Source organism: Pollicipes pollicipes, unplaced genomic scaffold (assembly GCF_011947565.3).
Source record: "Pollicipes pollicipes isolate AB1234 unplaced genomic scaffold, Ppol_2.1 Scaffold_4881;HRSCAF=5763_pilon_pilon_pilon, whole genome shotgun sequence".
NCBI lineage: Eukaryota > Metazoa > Arthropoda > Thecostraca > Pollicipedomorpha > Pollicipedidae > Pollicipes > Pollicipes pollicipes.
Genome location: NW_023596576.1, coordinates 49,337,231 through 49,353,207, shown reverse-complemented (window position 1 = coordinate 49,353,207; position 15,977 = coordinate 49,337,231). Strand labels below are relative to the sequence as shown.

At 64.7% G+C, this 15,977-nt stretch overlaps 1 protein-coding gene across 1 annotated transcript in view; it reads right to left on the bottom strand.

Moving 5' to 3' along the window:
- The window catches only part of LOC119100534 (furin-like protease 1), a 38,518-nt gene that overhangs the window by 9,617 nt on the left and 12,924 nt on the right, over positions 1-15,977 (bottom strand). Inside the window, exons 2-3 of the mRNA XM_037223621.1 lie at positions 12,246-12,371; positions 2,839-2,967 (exon numbers count right to left, since the gene is read on the bottom strand). Coding sequence (XP_037079516.1) covers positions 2,839-2,967; positions 12,246-12,371 — 255 coding nt within the window. The remainder of the gene's footprint in view (positions 1-2,838; positions 2,968-12,245; positions 12,372-15,977) is intronic.

The window sequence follows — 15,977 nt, the reverse complement described above, 5'->3', positions numbered from 1 at the left end:
AAAAAGGATGAGCGCCACTAAACCTCGCCAGCTGGCGTCCCCGCGCGCGCAGGGACACCACACCGGCGGCCTCTCCCGCGCCCCGGGGGAGCGTGCGCCGCGCCGAAATAGACCGGGTTGGAAGGGAGACAGGCCGAGCGGTGGCAGCGACACCACGCCCAGAGACACGTCCCCTCCGACAGAGGCACGACGACTGCGGCCGACGCACGGGCTCACGCGCGTGCCACGAGAGAGCCTGCGCGACATGGGGTTTGCACGGAGTGACACGTGGTGGGACGAGTGGGCGTTCTTGCCGTCTGAGCAGTCTCGAGAGGCACCGGCGCGGGCGCGACGCCGAGCCCAAACACGGCGTTGATGGGCCATGAAGAGCCCCCCCCCCCCCCGCGGTGAAGAAGGGAACAACGAGGCGGACTGGCACGCAGCCTCAGGAGACGTGTAATTCAACGAGACATGCCGGGCGTAGCGTTTCCTTGCTTGGCACAAGGAAAAACAGCACTGAAAAGTACTGACCGCCGGTACGCTCGCAGCAGACCAGCGGCGAGGAGCAGCCGGCAAGAGCCCAGCCCACTTCCCGCAGCCCGATTTACCCAGCCTTCGCACGCCGCACTATGCATTCCAGCGCGTTGTCCGCCCCCGTGCACGGAGCGAGTTGCCTTGTCGGCGGTCACTGTGTGCGAACCAGCCGTCCGAGCTGGCGCCGGCGGTCACGGCTCGGCTGGCCGACACGAGACGAACCGCGACCGGCGCCGGAGCCGGCCGCAGGCGGCCCCACCCCGCCCGCCGGGTCGGCGGCGTGTCACACGCGCCCGCGGCCGCCAGCCGCCTCCTCACACCGAGCCGGCTTAGTGCGGACACGCGGCAGTCTACAGCCGCCCGACACGTCACACGTGTCACACCGAGCCGACCTAGTGCGAACACGCGGCAGTCTGTGTGTCATTGGGGCTTTACGACGCACTCACCTGCTGAGGCTATATGGCGTCGCCTGTCTCTCACCCTGGCAGGAAGGGCGGGCGCCGCGGGGAATCGAACCCCGTTCCTCTGGTCTCCCAGACGCGCAGTGGTTAACGCAGGCGCGTTAACCACTACACTACCGGCACCCACGGCAGTCTGTGGCCGCCCGTCACGTCACATGCGTCACACCGAGCCGGCGTAGTGCGGACACGCGGCAGTCTGCGGTCGCCCGTCACGTCACATGCGTCACACCGAGCCGGCGTAGTGCGGACACGCGGCAGCCTGCGGCCGCCCGTCACGTCACATGCGTCTCACCGAGCCGGCGTAGTGCGGACACGCGGCAGTCTGCGGCCGCCCGTCACGTCACACGCGTCACATCGACACCGCTCGTCACACCGAGCTGGCGGACCGCATTCTTTTTTACGCGGTCATCAGTCCGTACATAAATCACACGATCAATGTTCGCTTGGTTACAAGTCGGCCGTCGCTTAGTCGTCAGATGGCCGGGCGTTTTGTCTCCCGTGCCGCCATTTGTTCGGTTACAGGACTGCTGTTGGTTCTTTGTCTGGCCCCGTCCGTTTATTAATGCATCGCCGTTCTTTCAGTTTCCCAGCCCAGACTGTGCCAGCGGCCTTCGCGTGCAGCCGAGCGCGGAAGAGCGCCGGTCCACATCGGCCAAAACGCTGTTAAACATCTGGCTAGCAAACACAAAACAGCTGACAGTGAAAACTAAGTGAAACATTAATTCTGGCGACTTCGCTATCACGCGGAACATTGTTTTCATGGGCGTGTCTGGAGTCGGGCGCCAGATGAACATATACACGGACAGCTACAACAAACACGACAAGCAAAACGCATTTAAGGATGTTATCGTTCTTGGACAGCACTGGAGCGATGAGATAAGATAATCGGGTCTAGCGGATGATCTGGGTGAGTGCTGATGATCCAGGGACAGTGCAGCTTGCATAGCAACGCAGCAACGTAGCAGCAGGCAGTGACGCGACCGCAAATTAACTAATTTTTTTGCATTTTTTTAAAATGACGAGACCGTAACAAAAATGCAATGTCGGCGATGAGAACGTGGTTTATGCTTGCATGCTTTCGTGCTTGCAAGGCTTTTCTCTTAGACTCCAAACGCTCACAGCCTTGTGATGGCCGTCTGTCTTCGTCAGGCTTTGATGGCCGAAAGTTTTGGTTTCGGTCTGATCTGGACAGCAAATGAACAAAGCCTGTATTGCACCAAAGACGCAACTTTGCGCTTAATGTGACGAAAGGCATTTCAGCATCACTAAATCGATATAGCGCCAGACTGGGCGGCTAGCTCCAGGCGTGCTTTACTATGGTCACGCGATATTGCTTTCCATGACAGGCCATCCAATGACAGAGAAACGTTATTACACACTTGACACTTCCAATTTCTCGACACGAAGCGCGGATACAAAGAAAACAAGGAAAATGGGCGCGTGGCACCGCGCTGCGAGCTGCCGAGGTCGTCGGCTCTTATTTAAAGCGAACGTCGTTTATCAAACACGATAAATGTTGGGGTAAGCCGGGAAAGAAGCCCCAAACAGATGCGATAACCACGGAGACAAAAAGCGCGAACGCATATCCACGGCCGATGGAAGAAGATGAACGAGGTCGAACGCCAAGTCCGTCCCCCACCCCGCTCCTGTGTGTCTGACGCCCGCTACTGGGCCGTTCATCACAACACGCCTCTGCCGACAGGTGGCGCCAGTCTCCCGGCGCCGCCACCTGTCGCCCCGCGTGGCCGGCTCTGCCGGAGCCCCGCCGGTGCCTCAGCAGTCCTCCCCAGCGGCGGCCCGGCGCCGACAGCCGGCCCCGCAGCTCGGCCCGGCGCGCGGCGGCCACCGACCGCCGGCTACTCACGTAGTTGTCTATGAGGTCGGGATGGTCCTTCTCCAGGCCGTCGTCCAGTATTGTGACCACCACGCCACGGCCGGTCACGCCCTGCGACCACGCCCCCTGCACGTTCATGTCGAGGCCGGCGCCGCGGTTCTGTAACGGCGACGGACGAGGTCAGGCGGCGCGCGAAGGCGGCGGTAACGACAGGTCGGCACGCGGTCGGCGGCGGGCGCGCCGGCACGGACGCCACCGGGCCGGCGCCGCCGCAGCGTCGCCTCACAGCGGCACCAGACACGCGCGGGGGAGTCGGCCCGCAGCGCCGGAGACGTCACAGGCAGGCACGCCGGCGATTACCGTGAGCGGGATGAGGAGCGGGCTCTGGGAACGGCGGCCGGCCCGTGACGCTCGCCCTGCCCGGCACCGGGCCGCGCCACGGTTCCGGGTGCGGCGTTCGCGTGGGAGGGCAGTCACGGTGCGGGGTGCTACGGCGCCGCCGACTGCCGCCCCGCCCGCCGCCGCCGGCGACCAGGGCGGGGCGCAGCCGGGGGCCGCCGGCAGACGTCCGGCTCGGCAGCCGTGTGACGCCGTGATTACGGCCGGCCGGCGGCGGACGTCGAGCCGGCGCTTTAATCAGGCCCCGGGGCGAGCGAGCCCGGCGGCGGCGGCGGCTCGGTCACGCGACGGCAGAGGCCCGACGAACCTGAGCCGCCGTCGCCGACCCGCTCGTCAACACGACTCAAATGGAGCCACACGGGCGGACACGGAAGGCTCGCTTCAGATCAGAATCCACAAACATGAGATCGAATCAAGGTCAAGCCCTTGACCTTAGGGTCGGCGCCCTTGGCCAAAGCCAATCCCGCGGCACCTGACATCCACGTCTGTAAACCCAACTCGCCCCCGCGCCACGGTTGACCTCTGACGCATATGTAAACGGTTGCATTCCAGCAGCACGAGCACAAGATCTCACATTAGAATCCACCCGCAAATATTTCCCGTCACGTGCGCCGCTCGGACGCGTGCCCCTGTGGCCGGTGCACTTGAGCTGCGGGCATCTGGGACCGCGGCGACGCCACCGGAGCCGGGGCGCGCCGCTGGAGGCCGCGGGATCGGTGGCGCGGCCTGGCTTCTCGTGGCGGGCGCCGGTGCCCGCTGCGGCCTGCGACAATCTCCCCGATCAATACGGTCGCCGCACTGACTGCTCGTACGCAACTTCCGGGCGGCCCCTGGAGGCCGGCGGGCGCCCGTCCGTCGGCCGACGCGGGCCGGGGCGGCGTGCGGCAGAACACGCCCGGCGGACCGAAGACGAAAGTCCCCGCGGTTGCAACCGGTCCCACGCGCGACTTCTGACTATATGTCGACCGTTTTCCTGCGAAGGACTTCCTTGAATATTGCATCTGAAGGGTTGAATCAGTACGGTGACTAATGTTGCATCAGACGAAATAACATGCCTCTTCGGGGGAAATCGTTGGCTTGATAACATTCCACTCGCTTAAAACCACGGAAGTTGTTGAGAGGACCATTTGAAGACGTTATAAGTTTTGTTTATATTTGGCTCACGCCCAAATTTAAGCGTCAGTAGGTCACATCCTCACATCGCCACGGATGAAAAGGTACCTAAGTGACTGCTTGTCTTCTCAAATAAACGTAAAACAGAAATGACCTACACGTTCTATTGCATATCTTCACTAACGTTTTCGACTGGCACATGCACCGGGGGGCATGGTCTAGGCGCAGCGCTTTACTGTGAGGTGTCACAAGACACAGAACCCAGGCATGCTGAACTCTGAACCCAGTGGCCAGCTTGGCCTGACTGTCGAGGCTGGGCAGCCCCCGGCCCCTTTCCCTTTCAACGCACGCATCTTTGATGGACGAAAAGACATTGGTAACCGATAACCGCCAAATAAGTGCATTCTGCAGAAAACAAAACACGATGGTCCGAACTTCCCATGATGCCACGGTGTGACCCAGCCGTTGCCACCGCGGGTCCGGCCGCTGCCACTGCCGACCACCGGCAGGCACGGCGGCACGAGATGGGCGTCGCCTGCCCTCGCGCCAGGCGGTCCCGACGGCTGCCAAGCCGTCGCATCGAGCCTCCACCTGGCGTCGATTAGCCGGCTCGCGTGCGAGCCGCCGCGCCGGCCAGACCGACTGTCTGGCGCGGCTCGCAGTCGGCCCGCACCAGGCGCGACCTCTGGCAGGCGGTGCCGCCGGCCCATAACTCATACCGGCCGACCGGGCGCCGGCCGAACGCGAGCCACGACCGAACGACGCTCCCGGGAACACCGCGCCCGGTCGACAGCGAACAGCCCCAATCAGTGTGCCGTTCGTGCCAGGCTGCCACTCGTTGCCAGTCGATGGAGCCGAGCAGCGCGCGGCCGGCCGCGTGTGCCGACAAATGACTGGCGGCGCCGGCCGGCCGGCCTCGCGCTTCGCTCGCCCTGCGACCGTTGACCCGTCTGCGGGCCGACGAACGCGCGGCCCGCAGCGCCGGCGCCGGACAGACGCCGCGGCGCCCGCCGGCACCTGCCCCCCGTCCGGCTGCACGGCCGGCGGTGTCTCAGGCCGAGCCGCGCCGCTCCGAGCCACCGCTGCCACCAGCGGCACCGGCGCCAGCCGCGCACACCAGCCGCGCGCGCGTCTGCGGACGGGGCAGTTGGCCGGCGCCGGGCCAGGCGGGGCCGAGCGAGCCGAGCCGAGCCGAGCCGAGCCGAGCCGAGCCGAGCCGAGCCGAGCCGAGCCGAACCGAGCCGAGCCTAGCCGAGTCGAGCCGAGCCGAGCCGAGCCGAGCCGAGTCGAGCCGAGCCGAGTCGAGTCGAGCCGAGCCGAGCCGAGCCGAGCCGAGCCGAACCGAGCCGAGCCGAGCCGAGCCGAGCCGAGCCGAGCCGAGCCGAGCCGAGCCGAGCCGAGCCGAGCCGAGCCGAGCCGAGCCGAGCCGAACCGACGCCGGTCGCGCCCTTGCCGCGAGCGGTCCGACCAAGCAGCCGCCGAGCCGCGCGGCGTCCGGCCCGCGCACCGTTCCGGACCGACCGCTCTCCCCCGGCGTCAACGCAGCCTACCCGGAAAGCGTGCGCATCTCACGGACAGACGACCGACACGCCCGCGGAATTCGCCGGGTGGGACCAACTCCGACACGGGATCCATCCCGCAGGCATTGGCGCGTGTGGGAGCTAACAGAAACGCGTCCCTCCTGCCCGCGCCCAATGCAGACGTCTCGTGCATGCCGCAGACCGTCTGGGTCGACGGAGAAGTTCCGGTTGTACCGCCCCTCCGTGCTGTCTACGTCCGCCTCTGCCCGCCGGGTCCGATCCGGACTGCCGACGACCGGGATAAAAGTGTCGAGTCACCGTGCGATCAGCATCTGAGGATTTGCGGGCCGGACGGAGTGAGCCAGCTTCCTCGCGAGCTTCCTTTCAGCCGTATTGCTGCGTGGTGAGACATCTCACGGCAGCGCTGACCAAAAGCGGACCTTTCTCGACAGCTCGCGGACAGACGGCTGGCAGGTTATTACATTTTGAAGGAAACAAACGATCAGAAACCGAGTGAGCACTGCGAGGGATTTGTTACTAACAAAGACGCGGAGAGCCGAGCTCCTTCTCGGCCGCCGGCCATCTTTTGCTGCAAACGAAACCATAGGCGGAGGGGGCTTTACTCGGATGGTGATAAAACTTTTAACTGGAGCGGCCCAGTCCGGCCGTCACGCCCCTCGGGAACTACCCACCATAGTGCTGTCTCGCTGGGGCAGCTAATATCGCGCCAGCTCACACTACTCGCAGCTTCGCGCAGCTTTCAGCAGCAGAGCTGCCACTATTCAAAAGACGTGCTGCGTATCTCCATAGATTTTAATGTCACTACTCAAAAGACATGCTGCGTATCCACATAGATTTTCATGTTTCTGCGCAAAAGGTCTCTTCAGCAGCGCCACCCGACTAACACCACCTGGCTGCCAAGAGAGCGCTGACCATGGCATTGCTAACGTGCGGTTCGCGGTGTGCAGCCGGTCACGCGCGCTCGAGCCTCAGCCAGGGGTCCGCCCGCTCTGGGATGCTTTTTCAGGAATGATGGCAGATCTCGGCAGTCAGACCAGAAAGACTTGGAGCCAGCTGCCAGAGGCATGCGCATGTACCAGCTATAAATCACTTAGAGACCTCGACACTTCATGGCCCACAGTTGCGTCAAATACTGAGCGGGAAACGGCCAGCATTAGGCTTATCGAAATCAGTACTGAATGGGAATACAACGTGCACTAAACCAAGAGAGTCACGAAAACCACAGAGGCGTGAACCCCAGCGACTGAGCCCATGCTCACGCCAAACGCGTGGGACTTACTCACCGTCACCGCAAACATCAATCACAGATCTGTCGATTTTGTTGCCAGCAAACACCCAGCCCGGTCACGCCCACCTGCAGCCAAGCCTTCCTTGCCTCGGGCCTTGTTATCACCCACATGACCTGGATTCCTAGCATTAAGTATGCTATCACCTATCTCGTCTCATGCGGCACAAGGCACATCTTTGGTCCGCTAACACGGAATTCGTAAGCATGAGTCTGAACGCCACTGCAAATTTTCACAGAGGCGCGGACACAAACCGCCCTGACCAGGGGCTCCGCAGCGCCGGCCGACAGGCAGCATTGCCCCGCGCGCGCCACCAGTGCCGGTCACGAGGCGCAACGGCACGGCAGCCAACTGCTCTCCCAACTGCCTTCCCCTGGGGCAGAGCTTCGCGTAGCAGGCAGCCGGCCTTGCGCTTGCCCCCGGTTCGGGCCCCGTACTCTACAGTCTGCTCGGCGGCAGACGTGCGCTGACGCGGCGCCAGAAGAGAATCTGCGCACGTCCCGTGGGAGCGCACGCCTAGTGGACTCCCACGCCACCCAAAGACGAGCACACGGGTCTGAACCGCCGCGCGCGACGGCGCAACGGGTCGCGACGGTCGGCTGCCGTAGCGAGGCCGAGCAGCCGCGGCGGCCGCGGCCCGGCGCGCTGGCCACCGCTGCCGGCCTTGCGGCCCGGTCGCCGCCGGTTTTCCGGAGCGCCGGCCACGCCCAGATGGGCGGCGAACAACACGCCGCACACACACGCCGCCGGCGGCGGCCGTCGGCCGCCGGTGGTGGCGGCGCGCGGCGCTGTTGCCGGGCCGACAGCGGCCGGTCGACCTTCTGCTCCCCCGGGATCAGACCACTTCGGCGGGGCGAGTCGCGGCCGAGATCAGCGCCAAAGCCTCTCACAACACGCTGCACAGCTCAGCCGCTAGCGGACAGAGCGCAGCCTTGCACGGCACCGGCGCCGGAAACTCTCGGCGTGTCCGAGCACCCCGCACATGTTGCCTGACCGAAATCAATACACCGCACCAGATGGTGCTTCTGCGACGCGCGCGCTCACATCTAATGCACGTCGTGGGGGCAGGCCGCGCCCGTAATGTAAGCAACGCCCATCCACTCCACGCGCCGGATCGGCCATTAGGAGAGGTAACCCGGTAAACAGCCGTCTGTTTGCCGGCCGTCGCCCGACCGGTCGCCAGAGCTGCGCCCAGCCGCCGCCAGCACGACCGGCCGCAGCCCAGCCGCACCGACTGCGAGTCCGCGCGGCGCGGCCGTCGCCGCCCGGACACCGCGGCAATCAGTTCCGCAAACATGCAGAACAGCGGCGCTGGCAGTGACGCCCTGCCGCCTGACGGACGGCCCGGCTTGTTGTGCTTGCCGACGGGCGGGGTGATAGTTTCTGCACGCGGACAGCTGATGGCTCCTGTAAACAACTTCTAAGCAGATTACACCACTCGGCGCCAGAGTCGGCGTCCGGTCCCCCGCCGCGCCACGGCGCTCCGCCGCGCGGCCGGCCGTGACGGCCGCCGCGTCACACACGGTACGGCGCGTGACGACCGTGCTGATCGGCGGCGGCCACGCGCCGGCGTGACGGCTCCATTGGTCGCCGTCGCTGCCGACCGAGCGACCGGGGGACAGCGGCGGCGGTCGAGCTGGCAGGGAGCGCCGCAGCGCCGTCCCGGCCGACCCGCCGGCGCAGGCTCCCGGCCACAAGAGACGGGCCGGCCGCGGCGCGGCACACGCGGCCGGCACAGGAGTTCGCCAACACACGACAGGCCTCGACGGGGCGCCGGACCACGCCAGACGGCGTCCGGGCTCGTGCTCTGAGGCGCGAGTGTCCGCTCTTGGCGGAGACTCGGTGATCGCGTGGGCCGGGGACAATTGGGTCTGGTTAGTGACGGGACAGGGCGAGGATGATCCGACTGCGGCAGCCTTCAAAGGTCTGCAGAGTCTTGCAAATACTTGAGCAAAAAAACATGCACAAGTATTTGCAAGACGGCATATGATGACGGTCAATTAGGCGAGCAGACGGCCAACTGCCAGCAACAAAGCCAATTTCGGACTGACCCGCACCACGGTATCTATACCGTTTTACAAAAACATATTTGATAGCTTCGCTGAAATTCGATGTTTTCATACAAGGGCCTAAATCCAATCGAGGTTGCATTGGTCGCAGACTATTGCAGTACGGATTACCAAGCTATAACAGCCTGCAACCGGTTTAGAACGACCTTCATCAAATCGGTTTGGGTTGCCTGTTTCAAGTCGATTTTACACGTCGGCTATCGCAGGCTATCGCAGGCTATCGCACCGCCAATATAACTGGAAGCCCATGTGCCGACGCTGGAGTCAGTTCTGGAAACAGCAGTCCATGCTCAGATCCGTCGTCAATTATGTGGCTGACTTTGATCTGGTCCGAACTTAACTCGGAACATGTGTGTGGCCTTTGAGAGTGGCACTCCAATCAAGCGAGCCGATTGGCCACCCACGGCAGCGTAATGAAATCCAATAATAGGACACATCTCCCGGAAAATATGGCGAATCAGCATTTTCGGCCCGCTTCTATGAGCCAAAGCATCTCAACAGACCAACTTTGAACTCCAATTTGCCTAATCGCGAAATAACTGCACACTCAGTCTGCGGCTATGACGACAACCGGCTTCTGCGAGCTGCCTTTCAACGACGCCCACGTGACACTTTGGGACAACATAACACCTCAAGACGACGACGTCAAACTCGGCCAACCACCTCCAATCAGCACAACCACAGTAAGGTCCCGGACGGGGCCGGCGGTCCGCCACAGACACTCCAGGAGTGGTGGCGGTGCGCCAGGGACACCACAGGAGCGGTGGCGGTTCGCCTGGGACACCAAGGAGCGGTGGCGGTCCGCCAGGGACACCACAGGAGCGGTGGCGGTCCGCCTGGGACACAACAGGAGCGGTGGCGGTCCGCCTGGGACACAACAGGAGTGGTGGCGGTCCGCCAGGGACACAACAGGAGTGGTGGCGGTCCGCCGGGATCCTCAGCGGCCCAGGGCGGCGCGCTGCCGCCTCCAGCTCAGCCAGGTCACGCCTCACGCAGGCTCCCAATGGTCAGCCGGACGCGATTGTGCGGAGACCGGGCCGGGACGTCCGCCGATTACTGGGGCCCGCTGACTCACTGCCGCCGGAATCTGACCGACACCGGGACAACGTGCAAACAGTGATTGGACGAGTCTCCTCGAAACATACGGCGTTTTGTTAAAGGTATTGCCTCTCCGAGCGCTGAAGCAGAGACGAGTACATCACTACCGAAGAAAAATAACTCATCACAGAGGCCTTTGCGCCTCGGCTCTCTCCCAACACACCCTCACGGGTAGTTCGGCCCGAGACCATGCCCCGCACGCCCCGGCCGGCCGGCTGAGCCGCAGATGCACGCACCCTTCGTAAAGCGGCTTGCATCGGTCGACGCGCCGGCACGGCCAGCGGGACCTCCGGCCTTGCCGCGCAGCTCCAGCGCCACACAGCGCGGCGCTGCGTGCTCTGTCGGTTTCCGACCGACCCAGTTTCCGTGTCCAACCGGACTACGCTCGACCTGGGAGCCGGCGCGCCGCGGGGCGCTGGCGGTCGCGTCGCCCCGCACCGGACGACGGGCGGCGCGCATTTCCGACAGGAGGCGGCGCGGCGGCGCGCACGAGGCGCGCACCGAGGCCGCCGACACCGGCGACCAAATTAAACGTCCGCTGACGTCACAGATAGCTGGGATAGCGGCGCACCGGCCGTCCGGACCGGCCGTTCCGGTGGCCGACACGGCCGGGGCGGCGCCGCCAGTGTCCGACGGCCGCGTCACCGGCCGGCGAGCCGGCGGGGCCGGCGCGTCATGCGGCCTCGAGTCGAGCGTGACCCCGGGCGCCGCCCGTCCCCGGCGCTCCGTGTCGTGACGGGTCCCCGGCTCGACATGACGACGCGGCGGAGTCACTTCCGGCGGAAGCGCACGTCAGGCAGAGGACGGGGCGGCGGCAGGGCGGCGGCGGCGGCCGGGCGTGCGCCGAGCGAGCGGGCCGGCACCGAGACGCCGCGGCGGCGGCAGCCCATGCCGCGCCGCTGGACGGCCGCCAGAGACAAGGGAGGCACCCCGCCCCGCCCCACCCCGGCCCGCTCACTCACACGGCGCCGAGTCAGCCGACGACGGCGGCCGACCGCGCCATCCGTCAGCGGCGCGTCACAATCGTATCTGGCCTCCTTTGTGGTCCGCATGATGGGCCGCCGGCGTCGGGGCGGCCGCCGGTCGGCTCCGTGTCCCCCCTCCCCGCCATCGGTGGGTTGGCCCGGCGGCGGGGGCGGGACCAGCGTCGGCCGCAGCAGTCCGGCCGGCCCGGCCGCCGCCACTCCGGCGGCGTTGAGCGCGGGCCGGTGCCGCCCAGCTCGGCCCCCCGTCACACCCGATCTGCTGGAGCCCGTCGGCAGCATGCGCCGCCGCCGACCGGCCGTCACAACACGGCCGATCTCCGCCGGCGCGGCCGTGACCGCATGACCCGACGCCGCGCGCCAGGGGAGGGCGAGGGGAGGCCCGAGGCGGGGCCGCCACATGGCCGTCTCGGCACCGACACAGGTCCGGACGACGCTCCCGTCCAGCGGCCGCCTCTGGGCGGCGACGAACCGGGCGCTAACGGCGGGGCGGCGTCGAGCATGCCGCCCCGAGCCGGTCAGACCATCATCTGTCACCATCACATCAGATCTCAAGTGGGTCACGACCAGGCCGGTGCCGCATTCTCCGCGCATCAAGCGCCGCGGCCGGTTCCCGCAGCCGCGCTGACCGCCACCAGTCGGCGCAGCACGCGATGGGCGACGCGAGGTAATGCGTGAGGCAGAGCCGAACCTGAACTCCTCGCCACTCACCAGGCGACACATCAGCCGGCGACGGTGTGATGATTCGGTGCTTTAGGGCGCGTCAGGCATCGGGGCGATATTGCACCCACTCGATGGCGATTATCTGCATCTGTAATGCCACACTATAAGTGCGCTGTCAACTAGTAACAGGCGGCATCAGGGGATCGGCCGCAGCAGGGAGCAGCGTCGGCACTCCAGCAGGGCCCGCCCAGACCGGGGGGCGCCACGGCGCCGGCCGTCACTCACCAGGTACCACATCTGTGGCCAGTGCGGGTCATTGAGGTACGTTGAGCGGTATCGGGGCGCCCGCTCGGGCCGTAGCAGGTCCCTCTTCGTTCGCCGCCGCACCCTCTGCTGCTCCACAAACGTCACCTGCGGCAGAGGCGGCGGCGTCAGAGGTGCTGCTCTGCTGCTCGACAAACGTCACTTACAGCTGTGGCGGCGGCGTCAGAGGCGGCGGGGTCAGAATCAGGGGCAGCGGTATCAGAGGCGGCGGCGTCAGGGTCAGAGGCAGCGGGGTCAGAGGCGGCGGTGTCAGAGGTGGTGGTGTCAGAGGTGGTGGTGTCAGAGGTGGCGGCGTCAGAGGCGGCGGCGTCAGAGGCGTCGGCGTCAGCCCCCGGCTCAGCTGCACCTCTCACGCGGCGGCAGGTGTGGCGGTCCGCCGCCGCCGGCTGCAGGCCCGCCGGCCTCGCCAACGGCAGCACATCACAAGACTCCGCATCAGAGGAGTGTCGGCCGCAGCGTCCAGTCACGCGACGGGCCGCCGGCGCGGCACGGCCGCGGGCCGGGCGGCCATCGTCGACGCCGACGCTCTGGAGCGCCGCCGCGCGGGGTATTCACGTACATGTTGGACACGGAACACATGAGCAGGGATACGTTAATATGACACACGAATCAAAGTACGCCGACGCGACGATAATTGGCGCAGACGTTAGGGAAGGGCTTACAGTTCGACTATTGTCCTGGTGCGGTGCGTTAGTGTGTACACAACGTTTCGGCCAGTTAACTCTCTGGTCGTCCAGAACTCAATAACACTCGCTGACGGCCACAGAGCTGACTAGCTCAAACGCTGTGCACATACTGATACACCAGACAAGGATGGCAGTCCGAAGGCCTCGTCTCCACCATTCTGTGGTGTCACTGACAACGGTGTACGCGACGGCGAACGTGTGCTCGCGTCCGCGCAACGCAATGTTTTTAACGCCGCAGCTTTAGGAGCTGCACACAGAGACGATGCATAGATTGCTAGCAACATTCGCCAGGAACATTATTCGCTTAGATCAGATAGCAGTCCTAGCCTAAGTCCTCGGAAAAAAACGGGAGAATGGAGATATATAAGCGTTGATATTTCGGCAACATACCTTTCTCAAAGCAATAGCAGAGGTGAATTGTCAGCAGGTATGCTATAGCGTTAGAGAAATGTCGACTTAGACACTATAGCGTTGAAGTCGACATTGCTCTTATTCTATATTAATGTGGCGATTATGTGAGCTGAGGCATAAGCCACTTTATGTTGACTATACCGATCCATTTGATATATTTAAATCGATACGTCATCATTTAAGCTGAGAGATAAAAAACATGTTCAGTACTGACCTGGCTGCCAAGTCAAAGCAGCAGTACGTATCAAGTGATTTTGGCAGTCATTGGTTCCACTTTGGTGCTCGACTCAACACTTCAGCCAACAGTTTGCTGTCTGTTATTGTTCACAAAGCATGATACCACGCCCTTAAGAAGCCTACTCCCTTTTCAGCCATTAATCCGGCAGCGCAACTCTAAGTTTCGAACTGATGGAATGACGCAACTGAGCCGGTAGTTTTCAGAGCCGTCCACAAAGCAGCCTCAGCGCCGCCGGCATCAGCAGACTGCCCACCTCCAGCAGCGCCCACGGCGAGGGCAGCTGGCCGTGGGCGCCGCCACGGCACCGTGACGCCGGCCTCCGGTCGGCGGGCCCGGCGGCCCGGCCGTGACGGCCGGCACCGAGGCGCGCCAGCCAGCCCCCGCTCGCTCAAGGCTCCGTCACCACCCGCCAGCGGTCTCGCAGCGGCACCTGACAGACGGAGCGTCGCGGGCGGTGCCACGGAGCGCGGGGGCGGCCGGCTGACCGGGCCACGTGCCGCAGCGCGCCGCCGCCGCGATAGAGCGCCACGTTCGGTGCCGACCCTCCGATCCATCTGCAGGCTGCAGCCGCTGATAACGCTCAATGAAGACGCCAAACGACCCGACGGCCGGCGACACCGTGCCCCGAACGGACGCCGTGTAATGAGAAAACGGCGCTGCTCACATCAAGGCGTCGTAAAGACGGTCCCCAGCGTCCGAGCACGACGTAAAACCCGACGAGCGGAGAGGTATTTTCGAAAAGTCTTGCGTGTAAACGACCCCGCCAAAGGGTGATGCAGGCGAGAACAAGTTCGCTGCGTCGCCGTCTACATCGCTCGGCGCCTTTATGAAAAAATGCCTCACGGTTCGCGCTCACAAACCGCGCCCGAGAGCGCGCTGTTGACCAGCTCAGTTCACCACAAAACCGTCTTTGCGCGGCGCCGGGTTCACAGCGTACCCGTCCGAAGGCGGCCGACGCTCCGGCTGTGTCGCGTCGGCGAGTACAAGACGTGCGTCGAGAGCCTCCCGGCGGGCGCCTCGGAACGTGTGACGTCACGGGACCAGCAGGCGGACGGGCGCGATAAACGGCCGGCGGCGTTCGCGTCAACAGTGGGCCTCTATAGCCGGCGGGCGCGGCCGGCGCACCAGCGGTAACCACCGTCGGCGCCGCCGCCGCCGCCGCCGCCGCCACAGCACAAAGACGGGGCTGGGCCGGCCGGCTCGGCAGTCGGCAGCGAGGGTAAGCCGGGCGCGGCGGAGACGAACGAGCTGGAGCAGGGATCAGACGGAAGGAGAGGAAGATCACGACACATGCCCGAGAGCGCCGGTGATCACAGAACAGGACGGAGAGGACCGCGAACGAGAACCGGCTGAACCGAAGCGACGTCAGCCCTTTGCTGGCGCAAACAGCTGCGATGCGCGATGTCAGCTTTTTGCTGACGCAGGACGTCAGGCATGACGCCTTCACGAACCAACGCATTACATAACAGCGAAACTGCACCAGAATAGCATCTGAAACTTTGACAGAGCCATGCATGAAGCCGGTGTCATCGACGACAGATCAGCCGGAACACCATGGCAACGTGGGAGGCCGTCCACAAGCGCTCCGGCTCCAGAGCGGCTGTCCGGCCCGCTTCCGGGCGCCAATCCGCAGAAATGCATCGCCGTATCAGGCCAGAAATACCACAAATAGCCGGACAGCTGGGCTCACCCGCCCGAAACGGACCCGAATAGCGGCGGCGGCGGCAGCCGAGCTGGCGGCGGTGTCCATCACGCCGAGCGAACGGCTTATTTTAGCGACCGGCCAGTATATTTGGACGGACGAACTCGGTGCGACCCGCCAATCACCGGCGCCGGCGTCCGAGGTCTAATGGGATCGCGCCGCTGACAGGCCGTCACTGGGTGTCGGCACTCGGGCGCCCGCCCGCCGGCACCGACGCGCCCGTCCGGCGGAGGGGTCGGAGAGGCCGGGGGCGGGGTCGGGTCGGAGAGGGGCGCGGGGGCATCGAAGCTGGCTGGCTGCTGATGGAGAGGGCCACAGTGAGGGACACGGACGTCGTGACGGAGACGAGGCGGGCGGGCACAGGAACGGAGACAGACGGTCGCGGGGAAGGAGGCGGACAGTCGCTGGAACGGAAACGGACGGTCGCTGGGACGATCGCAGACGGTCACTGGAACCGAGACGGACGGTCACTGGAAGGGCGGTGACTGGAGCGGAGGCCGTCAGAAGTCACTGGAACGACCGATCGCCGTGGCGGGAAGTGAACGACACGGAACCGACCGCCGTGACAGAGACGAAGACGCAGCCCGGCTTACCAGGCATCCGCTTGTTTAAGCTGGCCTTTCCTACTCCTATGGCGACACGCTTTCCTCGTATAC